At 34.0% G+C, this 20,068-nt stretch overlaps 1 protein-coding gene across 6 annotated transcripts in view; it reads left to right on the top strand.

Moving 5' to 3' along the window:
* Nucleotides 1-20,068, top strand: part of EPHA7 (EPH receptor A7) — a 189,984-nt gene that overhangs the window by 48,173 nt on the left and 121,743 nt on the right. For all 6 annotated transcript variants that reach the window (XM_062187618.1, XM_062187617.1, XM_062187616.1 and 3 more), the window contains exons 4-5: nt 11,521-11,676; nt 12,482-12,817. In XM_062187618.1, coding sequence (XP_062043602.1) covers nt 11,521-11,676; nt 12,482-12,817 — 492 coding nt within the window. The remainder of the gene's footprint in view (nt 1-11,520; nt 11,677-12,481; nt 12,818-20,068) is intronic.

Here is a 20,068-nt window from a genome sequence, read left to right as displayed (position 1 = left end):
TTGAAATAATTGTAGAAAAATTATGATGAAAATCTAATGTCTTAGAGTGTTTTGAATGAAAGGGCTATTCTTTAAGAAATTAAGATGAATTTATTTTATTTTTGGCTTGGGATTTTACAAGATACTTTTACACAAATATACAAATTATGGCAAACGAGTGTGGGAGGAAAAACAATTATCAATGAGTCAACCTAAGCCTTTGGATTGAACAGAAAGCATTTACTTTATTAAATATAACACATACTTCTTGCTGAGTTGAAGTTTTATGAACTTGAAGGAACCTTGTATTTTAGAATATTCTATATTGCCAGATCCACCATTAGCCTCATTGGAAAACAAGCCAATAACTGCCACAAATAGCTCTCCAGTTTAAATATAATTGGTCAATAATATGTCCCTACACACATTTCCTGCATGTCTACCTGTGCCGAGTAGTTTTCTCACTTCACATTGATGAAATGCTACAGCTTTGGCAGGAAAGGTGACTTTACAGACTATATTCACCATGGAAATGGGAGATAATTAGGTTCGTTGTAAATGATACAATTAAGTTACAATGATTATAATTTATATAAGTTCCTATGAAATACCAAAAATTTAATTAGCTTATACTCATAATGAACTAATTATTCATACCACTTGAAGCTGGTGATCAAAAAGATAATGTAGTATTTAGAGATCATCATTTTCATTTTTTTTTAGCAGATAGACTTTTTGGATCATTGCCTGCATATTGACAAATATACAGGACACAAGCAATAGGTATTTGACCAAAGAATGAATCCTTTGACTATATTTGTTTAATGATTAATTTGCGTTTCTCTTTTATATACACATCTGGTAATGGGGAAATGACTCAAAGGCTATCAAGGGGAAAAAAAAAAAAAACTAGAGTGGTATGAAAACTGCATTTTGAAAGGGTAGGCCTTTGATGCAGTGGTTAAGAAACAGACTGGGAATGCCACACCCACATCAGATAGCCAGGGTTCGAGTCCTGGCTGTGCTCCTTACTCCAGCATTCCTGCTAATGCATACCATGGGAGCCAGTAGGTGAAGTCATTAGCAGCTGGGTCCTGGACACTCACATGTGTGACCTAGATTGAGTTCCTGGTTCCAGGCTTCCCAGCTTCTGATTGGCTTATTCCCAGCCTCTGTCATTGCCAGCCTTTGGGGGAGAGGGGTGGTGAACCAATGCATAACAGATTTCTCTCACTCTCTCCTTTTCAAATAAATAACATTATAAACTGCATGGAAGTCAACAACTAAAATTACTCGGAGTATTCAATTAGCTGTTGAGTTTATTCTATGGGTGTCACTGCCCTAAATTTGTCACTTGAACTATTTACTCTAATCCACAAATATCCTTGTGGTAGTTTCACTATTATTTTCTCTATTTTAAATATAGGAAAACAAGACATAGGGAAATCAAGCAAATATACTAAAGTCAAACAGCAAGTAAATGTCGGAGAATAAGACAAACTTCATGTATATAAAAGAAAAGCCATACTGTCTATTTTAGGATTGTTGAAGTGAGAATTTATATGATGAAATTTACAATGTCTGTCACTCAAAATACAAAATTTGTCTTTTGATGAAAGTTGCTTCAAAAATAGTTATGTAAAAACAAAAGTACTCGTCCAAATGGGAATTCTCACTTATATTTTAGACTTTTGTTTTCTGTACGTTGAGCCTGCATCGTCTGACCTTTCTCAGTATGTTTTCATGAGCATGAATAATAAATCTAAATTTGTGAAACTATTATATTATAATGAGTATCAGAGCATGTTTGAAAATATAGATGAAAGAGGCATAAATGCAATGATAAATTGTATCTCCTGCCTAAAATCTTCCTCATACAAATTCATTTTTATGAACCTTCTTTATTGAAACTTTTTGTTCATAATGACATGATTTCAAGGAGGCCTTTTATTAGAATAAAATAATTGTTTATCATAAATAAGCCATACTTTTAGGTTACTGCCAATAAGTAGGATGTTTAAATTTGCTAAGCTAATTTTCCTTTGTTTCACTATTTTTAGTTCATGAGAACTCCATAAAAATACTGCTTAACTATAGTTGAATTAGAATTAAAATTATGCTATTTTAGTTCTTTTCCCGTGGTGTTGCTAAATCTTGGGATTTAATAGTTAGCTTTTTGTTTTTGTCCACAGGTTGAACTCTCAAAGTGGACCTGTGCGGAAAATAGTTAGTGAGATCCAGAATGGCTAGCATTTATAACTGTCCTAAATCATTCCTTTCACAGGAGTTGGGCTTTTCTTTTCTTTTCTTTTCTTTTCTTTTTTTTTGTAATTTAGATAATTTAAAAATTCCGTTTCTGAATCCTTATCCACAAAATGAATGTGCACATCTCTGGGAACACAGAGTTTGACAATGAAGGCACAATAAGGATGGAGATGAATAGCTTCCTGAGTTAGTGGTAAACACTGTCAGAGATGCCATATAGATGTTGCAGATGAGAACCAGCCTTATAAGAACCTGCTGTTCATTCTGTAGCTGAAGCACCACTGAGAGACCAAGTGGTTGTATTGAATGTGTAAGGCTTCAATGAGGATATATATATATATATATATATATATATATCCACTTTTATATATATGTATATATATAAAAGATTATTTATTATTATTTAAGTTAAAATAATAAGTTAGTAGTTTAATAGCTAGATAATTGATTACTGTGTTATTGTTACAGCACTCATTTGCAGATAGAAATGTAGAACTAGTGGGTGTCTCTGTAACACTTTGTAGTTAATTACAAGGAAATTTAAAAATGAAATCGCTTGTCAAGTGAGAGTGCCCCACATATGGTAGTACTGGTGCAGTGGATTTGAACACAGGTCTTTTGAGTTAAATATCCAGTTCTGGGTTTGTTTGTTTGTTTTTAATTTTTATTTTATTTGACAAATAGAGTTAGACAGTGAGAGAGAGAGAGAGTCAGAGAGAAAGGTCTTCCTTCCGTTGGTTCACTCCCCAAATGGCCACTATGGCCAGAGCTGCGTGGATCTGAAACCAGGAGCCAGGTGCCTCTTCCTGGTCTCCCATGTGGATGGAGGGGCCCCAGTACTTGGGCCATCCTCCACTGCATTCCCAGGCCACAGCAGAGAGCTGGACTGGAAGCGGAGCAACCGGGACTAGAACCCTGTGCAAAATCCAGTTCTCTTTTTTACATGTTACCTCTTAAACTGAGCCTAATATTTGAAAAGTAGAATAAGTAAGAAAACAAAAAAATCTGAATATTCTAACAACATTGCTTCAGAATCATGCTGTTATTTTGTTTTAGTTCCAGTTGCCAATAACATTCTTAGCATATTCTAAACTGATAATTTAATTTGAAGTGTATTTTCATAATACTGATTTGATTTTACATTGTAAACCTTAAAAAAAAAAAAAACTTAAAAGCTTATTTCTGAATTGGTGCTGTGGCTTAGCAGGTAAAGCCACTACCTGCAGTGCCGGCATACCCTATGGGTGTCGGTTCGAGTCCCAGCTGCTCCACTTCCAATCCAGCTCTCTGCTATCTCCTGGGAAAGCAGTAGAAGATGGCTCAAGTCCTTGAGCCCCTGCACCCATGGGGGAGACCCAGAAGGAGCTCCTGGCTTCAGATCTGCACAAGTCCGGCTGTTGCAGCCAACCAGGAAGTGAACCAGCGGATGGAAGACCTCTTTCTTTCTCTCTCTGCCTTTCCTCTCTCTGTGTAACTCTGACTTTCAAATAAATAAAGTTATTTCATCTATTTCTTTTCCACTATATATTATTAATAAAATATGTAGTACTCAAATAATACATAATAATTACACATACATATAATGAGTATGCTATGAAATAAATTTGTCTTATTATTTTACAAATATCCAAATTATTTTCAGAATCTTTAGTACCTGCTATCATAAATGTTATGTTCTACTTGGTTTATTTTTTAAACTCTTACAAGTTAGTTGCAGTGTAATATGAATGGTGCTTCACAATTGTAATATACTCGTTACATCATGTTTTTCTTTTTTTTATTCTCCCTCCCTGCCCACTGTTCATTCTCAATGTGAAAACTCACAGAATATCAGTGACAGGAGGTCTGGATTTCAGGCAGACTTCTGTAATTATTCCCACTGAGGCACTGTCAATAGGATTAAAATACAGATTCTGAATCTGTCCATCCTAGATGAGGTCAGCACTTGAAGCAGTGGGAATACTATTTCTACAAGCTGTGTTTTCCCCTTTGCCTTATAGAAGCATAGATATTAATATAACACAAATATTTGAAAGCTCCTATGGAAACAGACTGGCTTTTCTTGAATTAAGTAAAATGTCCATCTGCAATCAATAAAATAAGAACATTCATTAGAATCTCTAACTATGTATGGATGTATATTCTACAATAATATTAAAGTCCAGAAAGTTTCAATTACAGAACAATCCACTTATAGTTCATAATTAATAAACTCTTTGCAGCTGCATAACTGTGGCCGGAAACATCTGCAAAGCTTCATATTTTACACACAGACACATATAATTCCTTCAGAAAAAGTTCAATTGTGCTTAAAATCACAGGTCTGGAAAGGGAATAAAACCTGAGGAAGCCGAATTTTGTTGTATTCAGTTAACACATGGGGGAAGAGGAGGGGGTGTGTGAAGGAAGGCAACCCTTGTCTGGCAATTTCATGTGGGCAAAAAGTAAAAATGGTTAAAGTCTATTCCGATGTTCAATCATAGCTCACTTTTTTACATGCTGCGTCAAAAATCTCCCCTTTAATAAGCTTGGTATTAATAAGAATTTCTTTAAGTTAAAACACTACTTCTCGGATAAACTATTATTTGTGAAACTCTTAAATGCACACACCAAATTAACAAATGGGTAAAAACAATATGTTGATAATAGATTTCTAATATTGTTAATAATTTAATTTCTTATAGCAAAATAAAACCATGTAGAATAGATGAATACAAGTTATATGTGTTAGGAAGGAAAATTAATATAGAAAGATAAGGTTTGCTATTTTTCTTAATCTGACTACTTAAATGTTTAGGTTACATTATTAGTTGATTCTTTTGTAACATACTTATTGAGATAAAATTCACGTACTGTACAGTTCACTCATTAAAGTATACACTCAGTGGATTTTAGTGTAGTCATAGAGTTTACAATCATCACTTCAAATATTGTCATCATCCCCCAAACAATTTCCTCATCCATTAGTACTCACTTGCCACTTCTGCTCACCATCTACTAATCTACTTATGTCCCTATAGTTTTGCCTCTTATGGAGTCTTCCAATAGCACACTTTCAAGGTTAATCTATATTATTATACTGTGTGTCAATATTTAATTCGTTTAGGTGGGTAAATAATATTGCATTGCATTTATTCATTAACTAGTTGATGGACAATTGATTGTTTCCATGTTTTTAGCTATTATGGATACCACATTATGAATGTACAAGTTTTTATGTGGATGTTTCCATTTTTTTTTTTTTGCCATACACCTGAAAATGGAATCTTGGATCTTCTGGTAATGATATTTAACCCCTTGGAAAGAGTCAGTTTTTTTTTTTTTTTTTTTGGTCAAAGTGGCTTGTCTCATTTTACATGTTCACCAGCAGTGTAAGGAAGCTCATTCCTCTCTATTCTCTTACACCTGCTATTTTTTTCAATTATTGCCGTCTTACAGGATGTGAGAGATATTTCTTTGTAATTTGGAATTTCATTTTACTAGTGGCTAGTGATGTTGAGCATCTTATTGTTGCTGCTCTTATTTGTTTAAGAGGCTGAGACAGACTGAAACAGACAGGCAGAGAGCTCCATAAATAGATTCACTCCCCAAGTGCCCTCAGTGGTGCGTGACTGAATACAAACCTCTCCTGTGGGTGATAGGAACACAGTCGCATACACCACCACTACTGTCCCCTGAGGTATGAGTAGCTGGAAGCTGGAGTCAGGAGCCAGAGATGGGTATTAAACATAGCTACTCCAATATGGAATGCAGACTTCTTAACCACTATGCTAAATACTGGCTCTCTTTTGTATATCTTCTATGGAGAAACATTTATTCAGATTCTTAGCCTACTTTTGATTGGCTAATAATGATTTTGATTTTCATTCTTCTTAAGCTGTAATTTATTAAATTTCTGGATATTATGTCATTTTTCTTGTCAATCATACAGTGGATATATTTTATTATCAGACATTTTTAAAGCTTTGATAGTCTGAGAAAAAAGATGGACCTTCCAAGATGTTGGTGCTGAGTACCTGGGTAATTTTTTAAATATGGAAATATCCAACCTCTATTAATGATTCCATTGTTGTGGTAGAGTCAGGACATTTGTGTTGTCTCCTCTACTGTGCAGCCCTGAAGCTAAAATGTGGATAATCAGTAACTGAATGTCTGGGATGATGTCATATAAATTTGCGACAGAAGTTGGAACTTAACATTTTCAAAACAATTAGCCCATAAAGATTTGGAAATTGGGGCCAGTATTGAGGTGCAGCAGATTAAGCCACCAAATGCAATGCCTGCATCCTAAATTGGAGCGCTGGTTAGACTCTCTGCTGTTCCATTTTTAATCCAACCCCCTGGTAATATGTCTACGAAGGCAGCAGAAAATGGCCTAAGTCCTTGGGCCCCTGCCACCCACATGAGAAACTCCGATGGAGTTCTAGTCTCTTGGCTTCAGCCTGGACCAAACCTAGCTGTTGCAGCCATTTGGGGAATGCACCAGCAGATGGAAGATCTCTTTCTCCCTGTCTCTTCCTCTCTCTTAACTCTGCCTTTCAAAAACAAATAAATCCATCTTTCTAAAATGCACATTCAGAAGAATTTTCTCACTACAAAGAACTATAGTATTTTATGGATTTAATAGGGCAACACGATTGTGGGAATAGGTTCCATAGAAATGTAATCAGATAAGATTTCCTTCAAAGTTACCTCTATAGGTCATAAACCTACAGAACTATAGCAAGACTGGGTATCTGTACTCTATTCAGAAGGAAGAGGTATCCCATTTAACCTAATTATTTGGCCTAAAGAGGAGTGGAAATTTGTCTGTAGGTCATTTAATAACCTTTAGGATTTGTGTGTGTGTGTGCGTGCATGTGTGTGTGTTTATCTGTATGGGAGAATAGAGTTATTTTGCCAGTGCTCTGATTATTCCATTGACTGAGTTATACAAGTGTAGACACAGAGGCCTGATATCTAATTCCTTAAACAGTTTATATCCATTGAAGATACTACTGGAATATGTGATTGCTAAAAGAGTTTAGTAGGAAATCAGAAAACAACATTTTAGCAGCAGATCTCTTGTACTTTTAAGTTTGGACTCTGAATTTTAGTGCAGTGTTATTATTCTAAGTAGTTAATATATAAAAGGAAACCTCTATTGCATTTTGTGGTTTTTGTTAAGGAATCTATCCCACATATTATTTGAATCAAATTTTGTATGGTGACAATATGTTCTTATTTTATTTTTATTTATTTGAAAGACACAGTTACAGAAAGAGGTAGAGGGGCAGAGAGGTAGAGAGAGAGACAGAGAGACAGAGACAAAGGTCTTCCATCCACTGGTTTACTCCCAAAATGGCCGCAACAGCTGGAGCTGACCCGATCCGAAGTCAGGAGCCGGGAGCTTCTTTCAGGTCTCCCATGTAGGTGCAGGGGCCCAAAGACTTGGGCCATCTTCTACTGCTTTCCCAGACCACAGCAGAGAATTGGATCAGAAGAGGTGCAGACAGGACTGGAACCAGCGTCCATATGGGATGTCAGCACCTCATGCCTGAGGATTTAACCCACTGTGCCACAGCTCTGGTCCTTATATAGAGAGTTTTAAGAGCATAATGAAACTTTCCACCCTGCCATGCCTCTCACACTTAGTCCCATCAAATCTCTTCCCTTTTTATTTAGTGATTTTAATTTCAAAGAACAGTTTGAGCAAAAATTCGCTTACCATATGAAATCTGACAAGATTATTGTTGTTGGCTCTAGAATAATGAATTTATGCTATTTTATTCATTAAGTCCCTAAGGACTGAAAGAACAATCAATAGATTCAATCCTAGGCTTTCGTGGCAATGGTTCAAAATAGTATTATTAAAATAATAGTTAAAGAGTGTCCTCAACAATAGAGCTAAACACTTGCAAAACAATATTCATTAAAAACAAAAACATCAAAGTATTGGAAATTAAAATAGTATGTTTATTATTGTAATGAACTTTACCATAGTGCACATTTTATGCCCATTCAGATTTGCTTTGAGTTCAAGTACTATTGAATAAATTGAGATATTAAACAAAGGAGGAAAAGTAAAACTGCTGTTGCACCATTCCTAGAAAGTTTTTCTTGCATACTTCACAGTTATATACAAAGGGAACTTATCTTTGAAATTTCAGAAGGCATTTACTTCTCAAGACATTTGACTTTCTGGAAAAACAGCTACATTTATAAGAGAACATAAACTGCCTAGATCTCCATGTGGCTTATTTGGGAATAATTGAAAGTTCATCTAATTTGGTCATATGTGTATGTCAGATTTGGCAGTTCACCCCAGTTTATCACAATGAGCATTTCACTCTAGCAATTTCATGTATATCTTATCACAATTTCTAGTTTTAAGAGCATCTATTAACTTCCTTCCTAAGCTAAAACCTGCCCAACTGCTCATTGTTATCCTAAGAGGTAAATTTTTTGTCTTCACATGTTCTTGGCTTTACTCTTAACACCATTGCTCCAAAGATTTTCTACTTATTTTTAATAACACTAAATTGATAGTTTCCTTGGAGGTTAAATGAAAACTGGTTTGTTATAACTTATAATTTGCAATATTAACTGAGCTAAGACAAAATATTACTTCAAAGAAAAAATGTTAAGACTTTTATGACCATATTTTTCCGGTATTGCCCCACTATCTATTTAATGATAGCTGTACATTTACTCTATAATTTTGCAGGTTTCATCAGTACCAAAATTCATGGTGAGATTGAGAGTGCCTATTTAATATACCTTCCTAAAGTGTGCTAGGATATTATTTCATAGTTTTCTAAATTAAAGTAATAGCTTTAAATTGCAAAAAGAATATTATAATAGTAGATAATAGACATCCATTGGAAATTAATATTTAGAGTTGCTAAAGCCCTTAAGACCCATTAAGCAGGTGCCCAACTTTAGCTCATTCAGCAGTAAAGTCTGTTGGACTAGCATATGGGTGTCAGTGGTCCTGTGTTCTAAATCTGGTTTTGTCCTAGACTAACAGAATAATTTGAAGAATCCAGGTTATTTTGCTTCAAATCTGTTTTCCCATCTGTTAAAATGATAATAAAAGTTAATGTAATTTGAAATCTGGGTGTTGAAGTTTAGTTTTTTCTATATTAAACATCAAATATTTTCTAAGAGTCATGTAAGCTGAGCAAGAAGACATGCTCTGCCTTAATTGTGAGAAAAATGGGAAAAAGCATTTATTTAGAAACTTTTGTATGTGATGGGAGAATGAGAATTCTGAGATTTCATTAGTAGGCACTATTTTGCTGCCTAGTAATTGTGGAAGGCTTCCCTAGCAAATGTCAAATTATGTTGTGATTGTGATCCCTCATCTCCTTGGTGTGTAACCTGCTATCATACACACAAAATGTAATCAAACACTTGTCATCAGCACACACCTTTTGTCTGACTGCCTCTATCTGCATATCTTTCCTCTTCCCTCCCTCCCTCCCTTCCTCTCTTCCTTCCTTCCTTCTTTGTATATCTTTAGACCTCAATGCTTTAATCTGCAGATTGTGTTGTCTCTGTTTCATGGGATGTTATCTCTGATATTTGAATTTCATTATACATAAGGCAAGATGTATTGAAAGTTTAAAGAAAGGATTTTAATTGTGAAAAATCTAAACTAAATTATTCATGCTACCAGTTAGCCATTTTTCTATGTGGCAAGATCATATCTTTAGAAATGTTTTAAAGTGTCATATTTTTGTTATTTTTCAATCAATCTTTGTTTTTGCTGTGTACTTTACATTGCTAATAACCATTGCTGAGAACATGTGAGGATGCTTTTTGCTTCTCTGACTATCATGTTTATGACTGTGTTCGTTTTGCATGAATTGAGAAGTCAACTCAGGGTGACTTCTGAGACAACATTGGATCCTATATTTACAATGACTGGGTTGTATTTCTGTACAGGTTTCAGTCTGTCTATCGCCAGGTATCTAACATTCCTTTAATTGTTTCTTAGATATATCAAATATCTTACATAAAACAGTCTTAGATTCTTGAAGTCCAAGAAGTGATTTTGTGCTCTGAAATACAGCATAATTATGCATTAAATATTCAACATATGAACAAAATAAAGAATGATTCAATTTTTTTCTGGAGACCAAGGCATTCTCAGTAGGATAGGTATATTCCCACTTCTCACTCCCCAAGAATGAAGATGTAATTAATTTTCTGAATCATGTTCAAATACAGAATATTAAATAAACCTGCAAATAATAAATTAATCCTAAAATTTGTGTAAAATCTTCTCTAGCTTTTCTTTGCTGATATGATTTGTTAATCTTATTAAATTTAAATGTAGCTAGTACTTAAATATATATACATTTAATAAACAGTGAGTATACATAGATTTTTCAATATATTGAATATATAATACTGTTGATTAATTGAAAAATAACTGGAATAGTTATAAATTAACTTGGTAAAATCTAATTGAAAATAAAGAGATGAAATATTCTTTGGTATTAGATGGTGTATGGTTACCTGATTTACTAACAAAATCTAAGTGACTTAGAATTACTTTTTCATTAGAAGGTATGAGAGATTCTACTTATATGTCAGTTCATTGCTGAGAGATGTGGCTGTGTTAATGTGACTGAACACTTAACCTCTCTCAACGTAAGAGAAACAAGGCAATAACTATTTACAGTGGACAGCTTTCCCCTTATTTCTGATGGGGCAGTCCTCTCTGTTTTAGAAGATTTCATTATTTTTAGTAATGAAGATGTTCCTTTAGTGGGAGGTGGCCTGCTTATAACTTATATTAATTGAAATTATATTTTAAAGTTTCCTGAAAATCTGGGAGCATATGTTTATGCTATTATTACTAGTCTAATTATTAAAATTATACAAATATTTTTACACATGAATCAAATTAAAACATAAAACTTTAAATTTATATTAGATCAAAAAGATAACTTTGAAGTATGCTGCTGCAAACAAGTTGTGTTGAAATCAAAGTTAAATTGGAATTAAATATCTGAAATAAATGTCCTAAGATTTTATCTAAGTGAATTATGCTAGTGATTAGTTGAAATGATGCTAATCGTGTGTGGAAGTGTGCTATATCATTTTTAAAAGAAATTATTTTGTTTTAAATGTACTCTTTAAGTTGGATTATTGACACACACAAGAGAAATATTTTATTATGAAGGGCTTTTTATAAAATAAATTTAATTTGTTAGTATTACTAATTTTTGAAAAAAGGCTATTTTGTCTCATCTTCCCATTCGTACTTTGTTTTTTCATACCCAGCTTGTGGCCGTGGGTTCTACAAATCTTCCTCACAAGATCTTCAGTGCTCTCGTTGTCCAACTCACAGTTTTTCTGATAAAGAAGGTTCCTCAAGATGTGAATGTGAAGATGGGTATTATAGGGCTCCATCTGACCCGCCTTATGTTGCGTGCACAAGTAAGTTCATACTACCAGAGTAAAGAACTCTTAGATCCTTCTACCCACTTTACTATTGTAACATCATTAAACTAGATGTATTCAAATATTCTTGTTTATTATTAAATAGTTTTATTTTTTCATAAACTTATAAGGTTATGACAACAAAATAAAATAGGTACCTTCAGTTACAATTTTGTGTATGAATTTTAACATTTTCCAAATGTATTTAACAAATCATAAAATTAAAATTTAATAAAATCTAACATGGATGTGAAATGTGATTAAAATAATGCTTTCTGAATTAAAATTCCATCACTAAATAGAGCAAATGTCACATCTTGGTACTTCAATTAATGAATCTTTGAGACTAAATGCAAAGCCAATTCCAGACATTACTGTAAATTGTTCTTGAGGACATTAAGAATGAATAAATGTATTCTCTGTTACATGGTAGAAAGGAGAACTATTTTTAAACAACTGCACAACTGTTTTTTTAGGTGTATTAACCGTTCTTTTTTAATTGCTTGGAAGAAAAATAGCTAAAGACTGTGGCAAAAGTACAAAGACAGTTGTTATCCTGTTTTCATTTTGACATATTACATGGAAAATAAATAAAGTCTTTTGCCAAGTGAATTCAAGGAGGCTTTTATACGGCTTTTCTAGTAAAGGTAATGAAATGTTTATGTGAAAGAAAGCATTTCAGCTAGTTTTCTCTTTGGTAATTGAGCCACTAGCTTAGTGCTCCACACAGATCATTTTATTCATTTGTTTTGTGAAGATATTTTTCTACTTTTGTTTATTTCTCTATTTTTGGTTTCCAAAGGGCCTCCATCTGCACCACAGAACCTCATTTTTAACATCAACCAAACTACAGTAAGTTTGGAATGGAGTCCTCCTGCAGACAATGGGGGAAGAAACGATGTCACCTATAGAATTTTATGTAAAAGATGCAGTTGGGAACAGGGTGAATGTGTTCCCTGTGGGAGTAACATTGGATACATGCCCCAGCAGACTGGATTAGAGGATAACTATGTCACAGTCATGGACCTGCTAGCCCATGCTAATTATACTTTTGAAGTTGAAGCTGTAAATGGAGTTTCTGACTTAAGCCGATCCCAGAGGCTCTTTGCTGCCGTCAGTATCACCACTGGTCAAGCAGGTACGTTTTGTGTTTGCCTTCACTGAATGAATGATGTGATCATGCAAGTGAAGTGTCTGTTTGGACAGTTTGCATGTTTAGTTATGCTACACAGAGCTTGGTTTTTCCTTCTTGGTGATTATGTACACTTTTAACTTTTCCTTGTTGGTTTTCCCATTGCCTAATGGAGTATTATTATATTCACTAACATCTCCAAAGATCTGGCATGAGAAATAAAGGAATAAATTACAAGCCAGTTACAACTACTTTAAAATAAACAATTGTGTTGAAAGATATAGACAAGGAAGAGAGTAAAAATGTTGGCCAAATGTGGTGTAGTATATTTTTCATATTTTTACCATTTTTGTGTGATGTGCTCATGTTCATAATCTAGCTGATAATTAGGAATATTGAAAAAGTTGACTATACTGCTTCATTTAATGTTAATTAATTTTTTGCTACATAGAATATAATCTTTGTAATATATGTATTACAAGTTGGCATTTAAATTGCATGAGGGAATTTGAAATTCATTAGTAGACTTGTGATTATATTAATGTCCATAAAATTGGAATAAATACTTGGTACACTTCATAAGAAATGGCACAACTATGATAATTTTGAACTTTTAGCTTAGTCTAAAAGCACTTTTCATTTATTTTCATACTGGCATTTGATATGACTTCCTCTGCTCTTCTTTGTCGTGCTAAGTGTATTTTGGAAAATACAAATTGGGAGAGAGTTTCAGAAATTGTAAACTTTCTAAACCATCAGAAAAATCATATTACTGAAGGAAGTTTCAAAAATTTAGACTTTTCTCAACCTTCCAAAAATTTTTTACTGCTCAAGGAAGATGCTATGTTGTAGACATAGCCAAGCGCTGTATTAGCATCATTAGTGAAATTGGACCAACACTATAGTACCAAGTTTTGTGAGCACTGTAATAGGCTTAGAATAACTTCTATTGCTCTTTGGTTGACTACCTTAAACCAACCTATATTGCCCCAAATTTCTGGGCACAGCCTAATCTATTTTTCATTTCCATACAATTTTAACAAATGTTACCTACTTAAATTAAATTTGCATAATGCAAGCTATGCATATGGTCTCATGCTTGCCATTTTGGACAGATTAGTGAGTTCTTATTTTAAAGGTTTCTTTCTGATGTTTATTTAAAAGACTATTTCAAATAAGATTTTCTATGTAAAATCAGATTTGTAAAGCAAAGCATAGAAATTTAAATCTTCAATAATTACACAAAAAATAGCTAGTTTTTAAACTGATATTTGAACTTACTGATTTTATTAGCAATATTTATACTCCTAGTCTTCTTATTAAATGTCATTATCATTAGACACTTTAATGTGTTGAAATTTGTCATCATAATTATAGAAAATGGGTTTTAAAAATTTACATTTTATGATTTTTAACATTAGAACTGATAGAATTTATATAAACTCTTAGGTCTACTTAGCTAGAATATCTTTTTTTATGCTACCGATATCAACAAATGACATTTTTCTTTATTTTTTAGTACAACCTGCAGATGTTAAACTAATACCATAAGTAGAATGACATATTAGCCAGTTTAGGAGTCTATTTTCTTGTTCTTTAAATGTGTATTGCTTAATTTTTAAGGTTATTAGTACATGGGCTAAATAGGTCATAAATTTTTCATAAATTACTGAATCAGTTATCTCACAATATTTACATAAAACAATACTGAATATTCATTGTCTTCTAAGAAGAAATGCATCTTTTGTTTTCTTTTTTAAGGGAGTGAGTATTGTAAATATGAAAAAATTAAATTGTAATGGTTGCACAAGTCTTAAAACTTATGAATTGATTTGTGTACTTATAAATGATTGAGTTTTATGGCATGTAATTTTTAATACAATAAAAAATATAACACATTTATTCCAAGAATGCAGACTTGTAAGGCAGCAGTGATGGGTCAGGTTGTGGGATTCCTGCTGTGCATATGGGAGACCTCGAGAATTAAATTTTGAGCTTCCAGGTTTGGCCAATCTAGTCCTGACCTTTCAGCCTATTCTCTACTACATATCAAATGCAAAAAAACACGTTAATTTATGGTCAGCTTTTTCTCCTTTCAAAAAGAAAAAAAAATGTCATTTATTGTTTAGACTGCTAAAGTTTTATTTTCAACAGAGGAAACTTGAAATGTGTCTGTGATTATTTTTCAATTACATTTTGTATTCACATTTCCCCCCATAACCAGCTCTTTCTAAAGGTAGGGAGGAATTTGCAGCTTCAAATTAGTTGTCTGAGCTTATGACCATCCAAAAGAAATCTGCATAATTCTTGAAATTCTCATTGTCCACTAGTCAGATGCCATCACTACCCACCTATTTTATGTTGCAATCACTTGAATAATGAATTTCCACCTGGATATTTGGTTGATGGTCCCATTCATAAACAATCTGTGCATGTCTTAGTATAAAAAAGTGTATTCAAAGAATTTGTATGTTTTTGTGAAAACAGGAGAGTCAGGATGGAAAACAATCAGGTACTGCTGGAAAGGTTGTATGTACACTTCTAGTTGTTTTTCTGTTATGCTTGCAATGTGTAGCTCATGACCGCATACCAGTGTTTGTGTGAGAGGAAGTGCACTGGACACTGTCTGTCCCTTGCTCAGAGACGAGTAGCAGCATTGAGGGTAAAGAATTTGACTTTCAGAACATGATCTGTCCTGATGAGGGGCATACTCTTGGGTTGTCATGGAATAAAATGAGGAGAAAATAAAAATATTCCTTTATTAAATGAAATAGTATTAGAGAAAACTTTAAAAATTCTATTCTCATAAGAAGCCTGTTGCAGGGCTTAGAAAAATGAATGCTGATACCGGCACCATGGCTTAACAGGCTAATCCTCTGCCTTGCGGCGCAGGCACACCGGGTTCTAGTCCCGGTTGGGGCGCCGGATTCTATCCCAGTTGCCCCTCTTCAAGGCCAGCTCTCTGCTATGGCCCGGGAAGGCAATGGAGGATGGCCCAAGTGCTTGGGCTCTGCACCCGCATGGGAGACCAGGAGAAGCACCTGGCTCCTGGCTTCGGATCAGCGAGATGCACTGGCTGCAGCGGCCATTGGAGGGTGAACCAATGGCAAAAAGGAAGACCTTTCTGTCTGTCTCTCTCTCTCTCACTATCCACTCTGCCTGTCCAAAAAAAAAAAAAAAATGCTGATTAGTTCTCTTTTTATGTAACTCTTTGAGAATGTGTCAAGGCAAAATATACCAAAATCTTTATTTCTTGCAATGTGATAGGAAATAATGTCTATGCAGAATTGGCAATTATATTACAACATTGGGAGAGGAAGAGATTAGTTTTGTTCAGTCTGTAGAAAATGACCATTGTCTGGTCAGCAATTATCTCAAGACTGAGATTTTTATTTAAGACTGTAATTCTACCTATGATGTGACTTATTTAGAGAAGCATTGTATTTGAATTCATGTTTATATAATTTCATATTTATTTATTAGGAACATATGACATATCCAAGCCAACTTATTTTTATTAGAAATTATACTCTTGATGTCACAGAGATCAGGCTTCTGGATATTGGAGATATTTTTAAGTACAATAATACCTATAAATTTCATGAAAAATGAAATTAAAAGATAATTTTGATGCATAAGCAAGTTGAAATCCATGAATAATTCTCATAGTATGCATTTTCATGAAATTTCTGAAAACGCATATATAAGTGATGGGAAGAATATGTGTTTGGCTTATGTTGTGTTGATTCTTACTCTTCCTAACATTCGAAGATTCTGTTGAGCAAATACAGTCTTAACAGGTCATTATCTGCTCTTAAACTCCGACTATTTAAATGCTACTTTGTAAATATTAACTTAGCCAGCTGTACTAAGTATCTACCATGTGTCAGGAACACTGGGGGATGCTAAGGATGAGAAGGTAACTGATAGTTCTCTATTTATGAGGAGCACACAGTATATCAGATATATATATATATATATATATATATATATATATAGTTACCCATTTAACCATAGGATACAGCATTAGCTACAAAACTTTGAAAAAAAAAAAGATTCATTTTGTCTGTGGAAAAAAAGTGGAGTTTTACAGGAGAAAAAAACTCAATCTATATAGTTTTGCCAGATGGACTCTAGGCCCTCAAAAAGATCACCATTCTTCCTCATTTAAAACTTTGTGATTGCTGCTACATCTTTCCACAGACCAATTATGATGGCACAAAAATAGTCTGTGGGAGTATGAAAGTTATGAAAAACAGATCACTGAAAAATTATCTCTTTCTGGAATACCATCATTCACTCTGGGATTATTTATGTAATTAAAAACAATTTCATTTTTGTTAGAAGAGGCAATTCAAAATTGTAATATATGTTCTCTTCCGAAAGGAACTTAGGTGGTATAGCAATCATCTTTCAGATCAGGAATGGTGACATGTTTTTCTGTGTGACTACCATCTAACACAGTTCATTCCACATGCTAGTGTATAAAAGGGTATTGTAGAACTAAGCCAATGGGAAAACTAGTCATACACAGAAAAATTGAATGATTATACAAGAGTCAAAGCATTGTAACCTTAATGGAAAAAACATATGATTTGATATTAAGTAGCATAATTCCATGATTTTGGACAAATCACTTCAACAAATTTGAATTTTCTCCTGAAATTGTATTTGACTCCATGAATTATTAAAATGGAGCTTATAGTTTGACACCAGTTACATATGATAGAATAAAAAAGCATGTGTTAAAGTACAGATAATAACAAAATAATGATTACTATTTAATGGACTCTTACAATGTCCCCCAGTACTTTTAAAATGTAAAATTGGAATAAAAGAGTGTCAAAGTTGAAACAACTCACTTCTTTGGACTCACATAATCTCCCTAGGAGACCATGAACTTTAGAGACATAAGCCTCTAACATGTCATGTTTCATCCATAAATAAATGGACAAAGTAAGAATACAACACAAACTATACCACTGCACAGTGTATTATTTGCTGCAGATTGTTAGTAGCTGAGTAATATGTGAATTTTTAATTTTTAATGAGATTGATAATTTAGAGCTCTGAAAAGCATTAGGAAGGAATTAAAGTGATACTGAAGCCTCCTGAAAAAGGGTATGGATTGTTTCCCAAGTTTGGCTCCAGTAAGCAAACATTTTGATGCAGATTAGTATGCCTGAGTTTTATTGCAGTGTGCACCCTGCATCAACACCCCCAGAAAAGAGAAGGAAACAGTTCTGAGCAGAGGGGAAGTTGAGTTGTGATGCGTGCTCACTGAACTCTGCAGCCAACTCCATGGGGACTCTCTATCTATAAGGTACTTGCTAGTCGTCCTGAGTTGAGTGTTTTATACTTCTGTGTTGTCCAGACGTTGGCTATAGGTTTCCTAAGAAGGAGCAGGGTGTTAATTTTCAGACAAGTAAATTCCAAAGGTAACAGGGAATTAAGGTGTGTTTCCTGATAGCTGTCTGAGCAGTTGGGGAAATAACTTCTTCAGTCCTTTACCAAAGGGATTGCTGGAAACCTATCAAAATATTCTGTAAAGATAGTTAAATCATGAAGATGGGCAAACTTCAGGGCTTGTTTAGAGAAGAGAGCATAACATGGGTGAATGCAAATTTTAGGGAAAGAATAATGGGAACATTAATTTGTGGGAAAATAGACCTTTCTGAAAGACAGTGGGGGGAAACCAGGATGTTTTTAAGTAGGCAAGTGGCATAATTGACCCTGGTTTAAATTGAGATAATAAATATAATAGTTCATTTGAAAACAAACAAACAATCTCTCCTACTAGTCTTAATTCTAGCAGAGAAAATATATGAAGATGACATTTTTTAAAATATAAAGCATCAGAAAAATCTGTCATTATGATGTTGAGATATCTTAAAGCATTTCAGACATTTTGTTGAGTCTTTTAAAAAGAAAAAATTTTCCTCATGCCATCAAGTTTGTTGTATATGAACAAATGTTTTCTATAACACACATGATTATATCATTAAAATTGAAATAAATTTGTAAAGTTGGTAAGATTGATCTCATTTTACAACTAAAAAATTAAGTTAGTTTGTGTAACATTATAAAGGTCACACAGTAGATTACATTGTAGGCACCCAGAGTATTTCAAGTAAACACTTACCTCAGAATTATCATGAGTGGTCCTGCCTCAGAATCAACCCTTGGGACATTCGGATCTGGCTAAAAGGTCCATGAGAGTCTCACAGGCATGGAAAGCCATGACACAGTGGCAAAAAACAATCTAAATGAAAGACCCTGGTGAACAAGACCCCAGCAGAAGGAACAGGCCATCAAGGAGAGAGGCGCCTTTCTCTGAAGGGAGGAAGGAACCTCCACTGTGACACAGCCTTGACTAAACAAGTTCAGAGTCGGTGAACTCAAGGGGCTTCCATAGCCTAGACAGCTCATAGCAAGAGTCTCTGGTGATTGCTGACGTCATAAATAAGAGTGCCAATTGTTAACAACTGGAGTCACTGGATACATGCTCCCCATGTAGGATCTCTGTCCTTAATGTGTTTTACTAAGGAACTTAAAAACACTACTAGTTGAACAATATCCTATACCTTGTGTGGTTGTGTGAATGCAGCCTGTTGAAATCCTTGCTTAGTATATACTAAGTTGATCTTCAGTATATGAAGGTAATTGAAAATGAAACTCGATAAAGGGCGGGATGGGAGAGGGAGAGGGGAGGGCCACAGGAGGGAGGGAGGTTTGGGGGGAGGGGAAGCCACAACAATACAAAAGTTGCACTTTGTAAATTCACATTTATGAAATTAAAAAAAGTATATATATTTTTTAATTTACCAGGTGAATCTAGTTCGTAATAAACCTTTAACATTAAAAAAAATTATCATGAGTGGTTATGTGATCTTACCATAGACTAATATCTTTAAGAATTCAGCTATATAATCCATTAAATGGGAATTTGCAGATTGATTCAGTGGTCAGTGTTTAGAACTGTTCACTGAGAAAGAGACATTCCCATAAGTGTATTTCCTGAGTCTATTAGTAACATATAATCTCAGGGGACAGCATTGTTAAGTACATTATTTGCCTTCTGGGTACAATTTTACTGCCCTTCTTCAAGAAACTTTAAAAGTAGTCCTGTATTCTTAATTTGACTAATTTCCCTATGTTTTTAATTGCAAAGGTCTAAATTCTTAAACTAAAGGTTTGCTTTAGTATTCTCTTTTCTTTGATTTGTAATGTTTTTATAATGCTCCAAATGAAATAAAA

The sequence above is a fragment of the Lepus europaeus genome, chromosome 3 (genome assembly GCF_033115175.1).
Source record: "Lepus europaeus isolate LE1 chromosome 3, mLepTim1.pri, whole genome shotgun sequence".
Lineage (NCBI taxonomy): Eukaryota > Metazoa > Chordata > Mammalia > Lagomorpha > Leporidae > Lepus > Lepus europaeus.
Note: the sequence above shows the minus strand (reverse complement) of the source record. Positions and strands in the feature narration are given on the sequence as shown.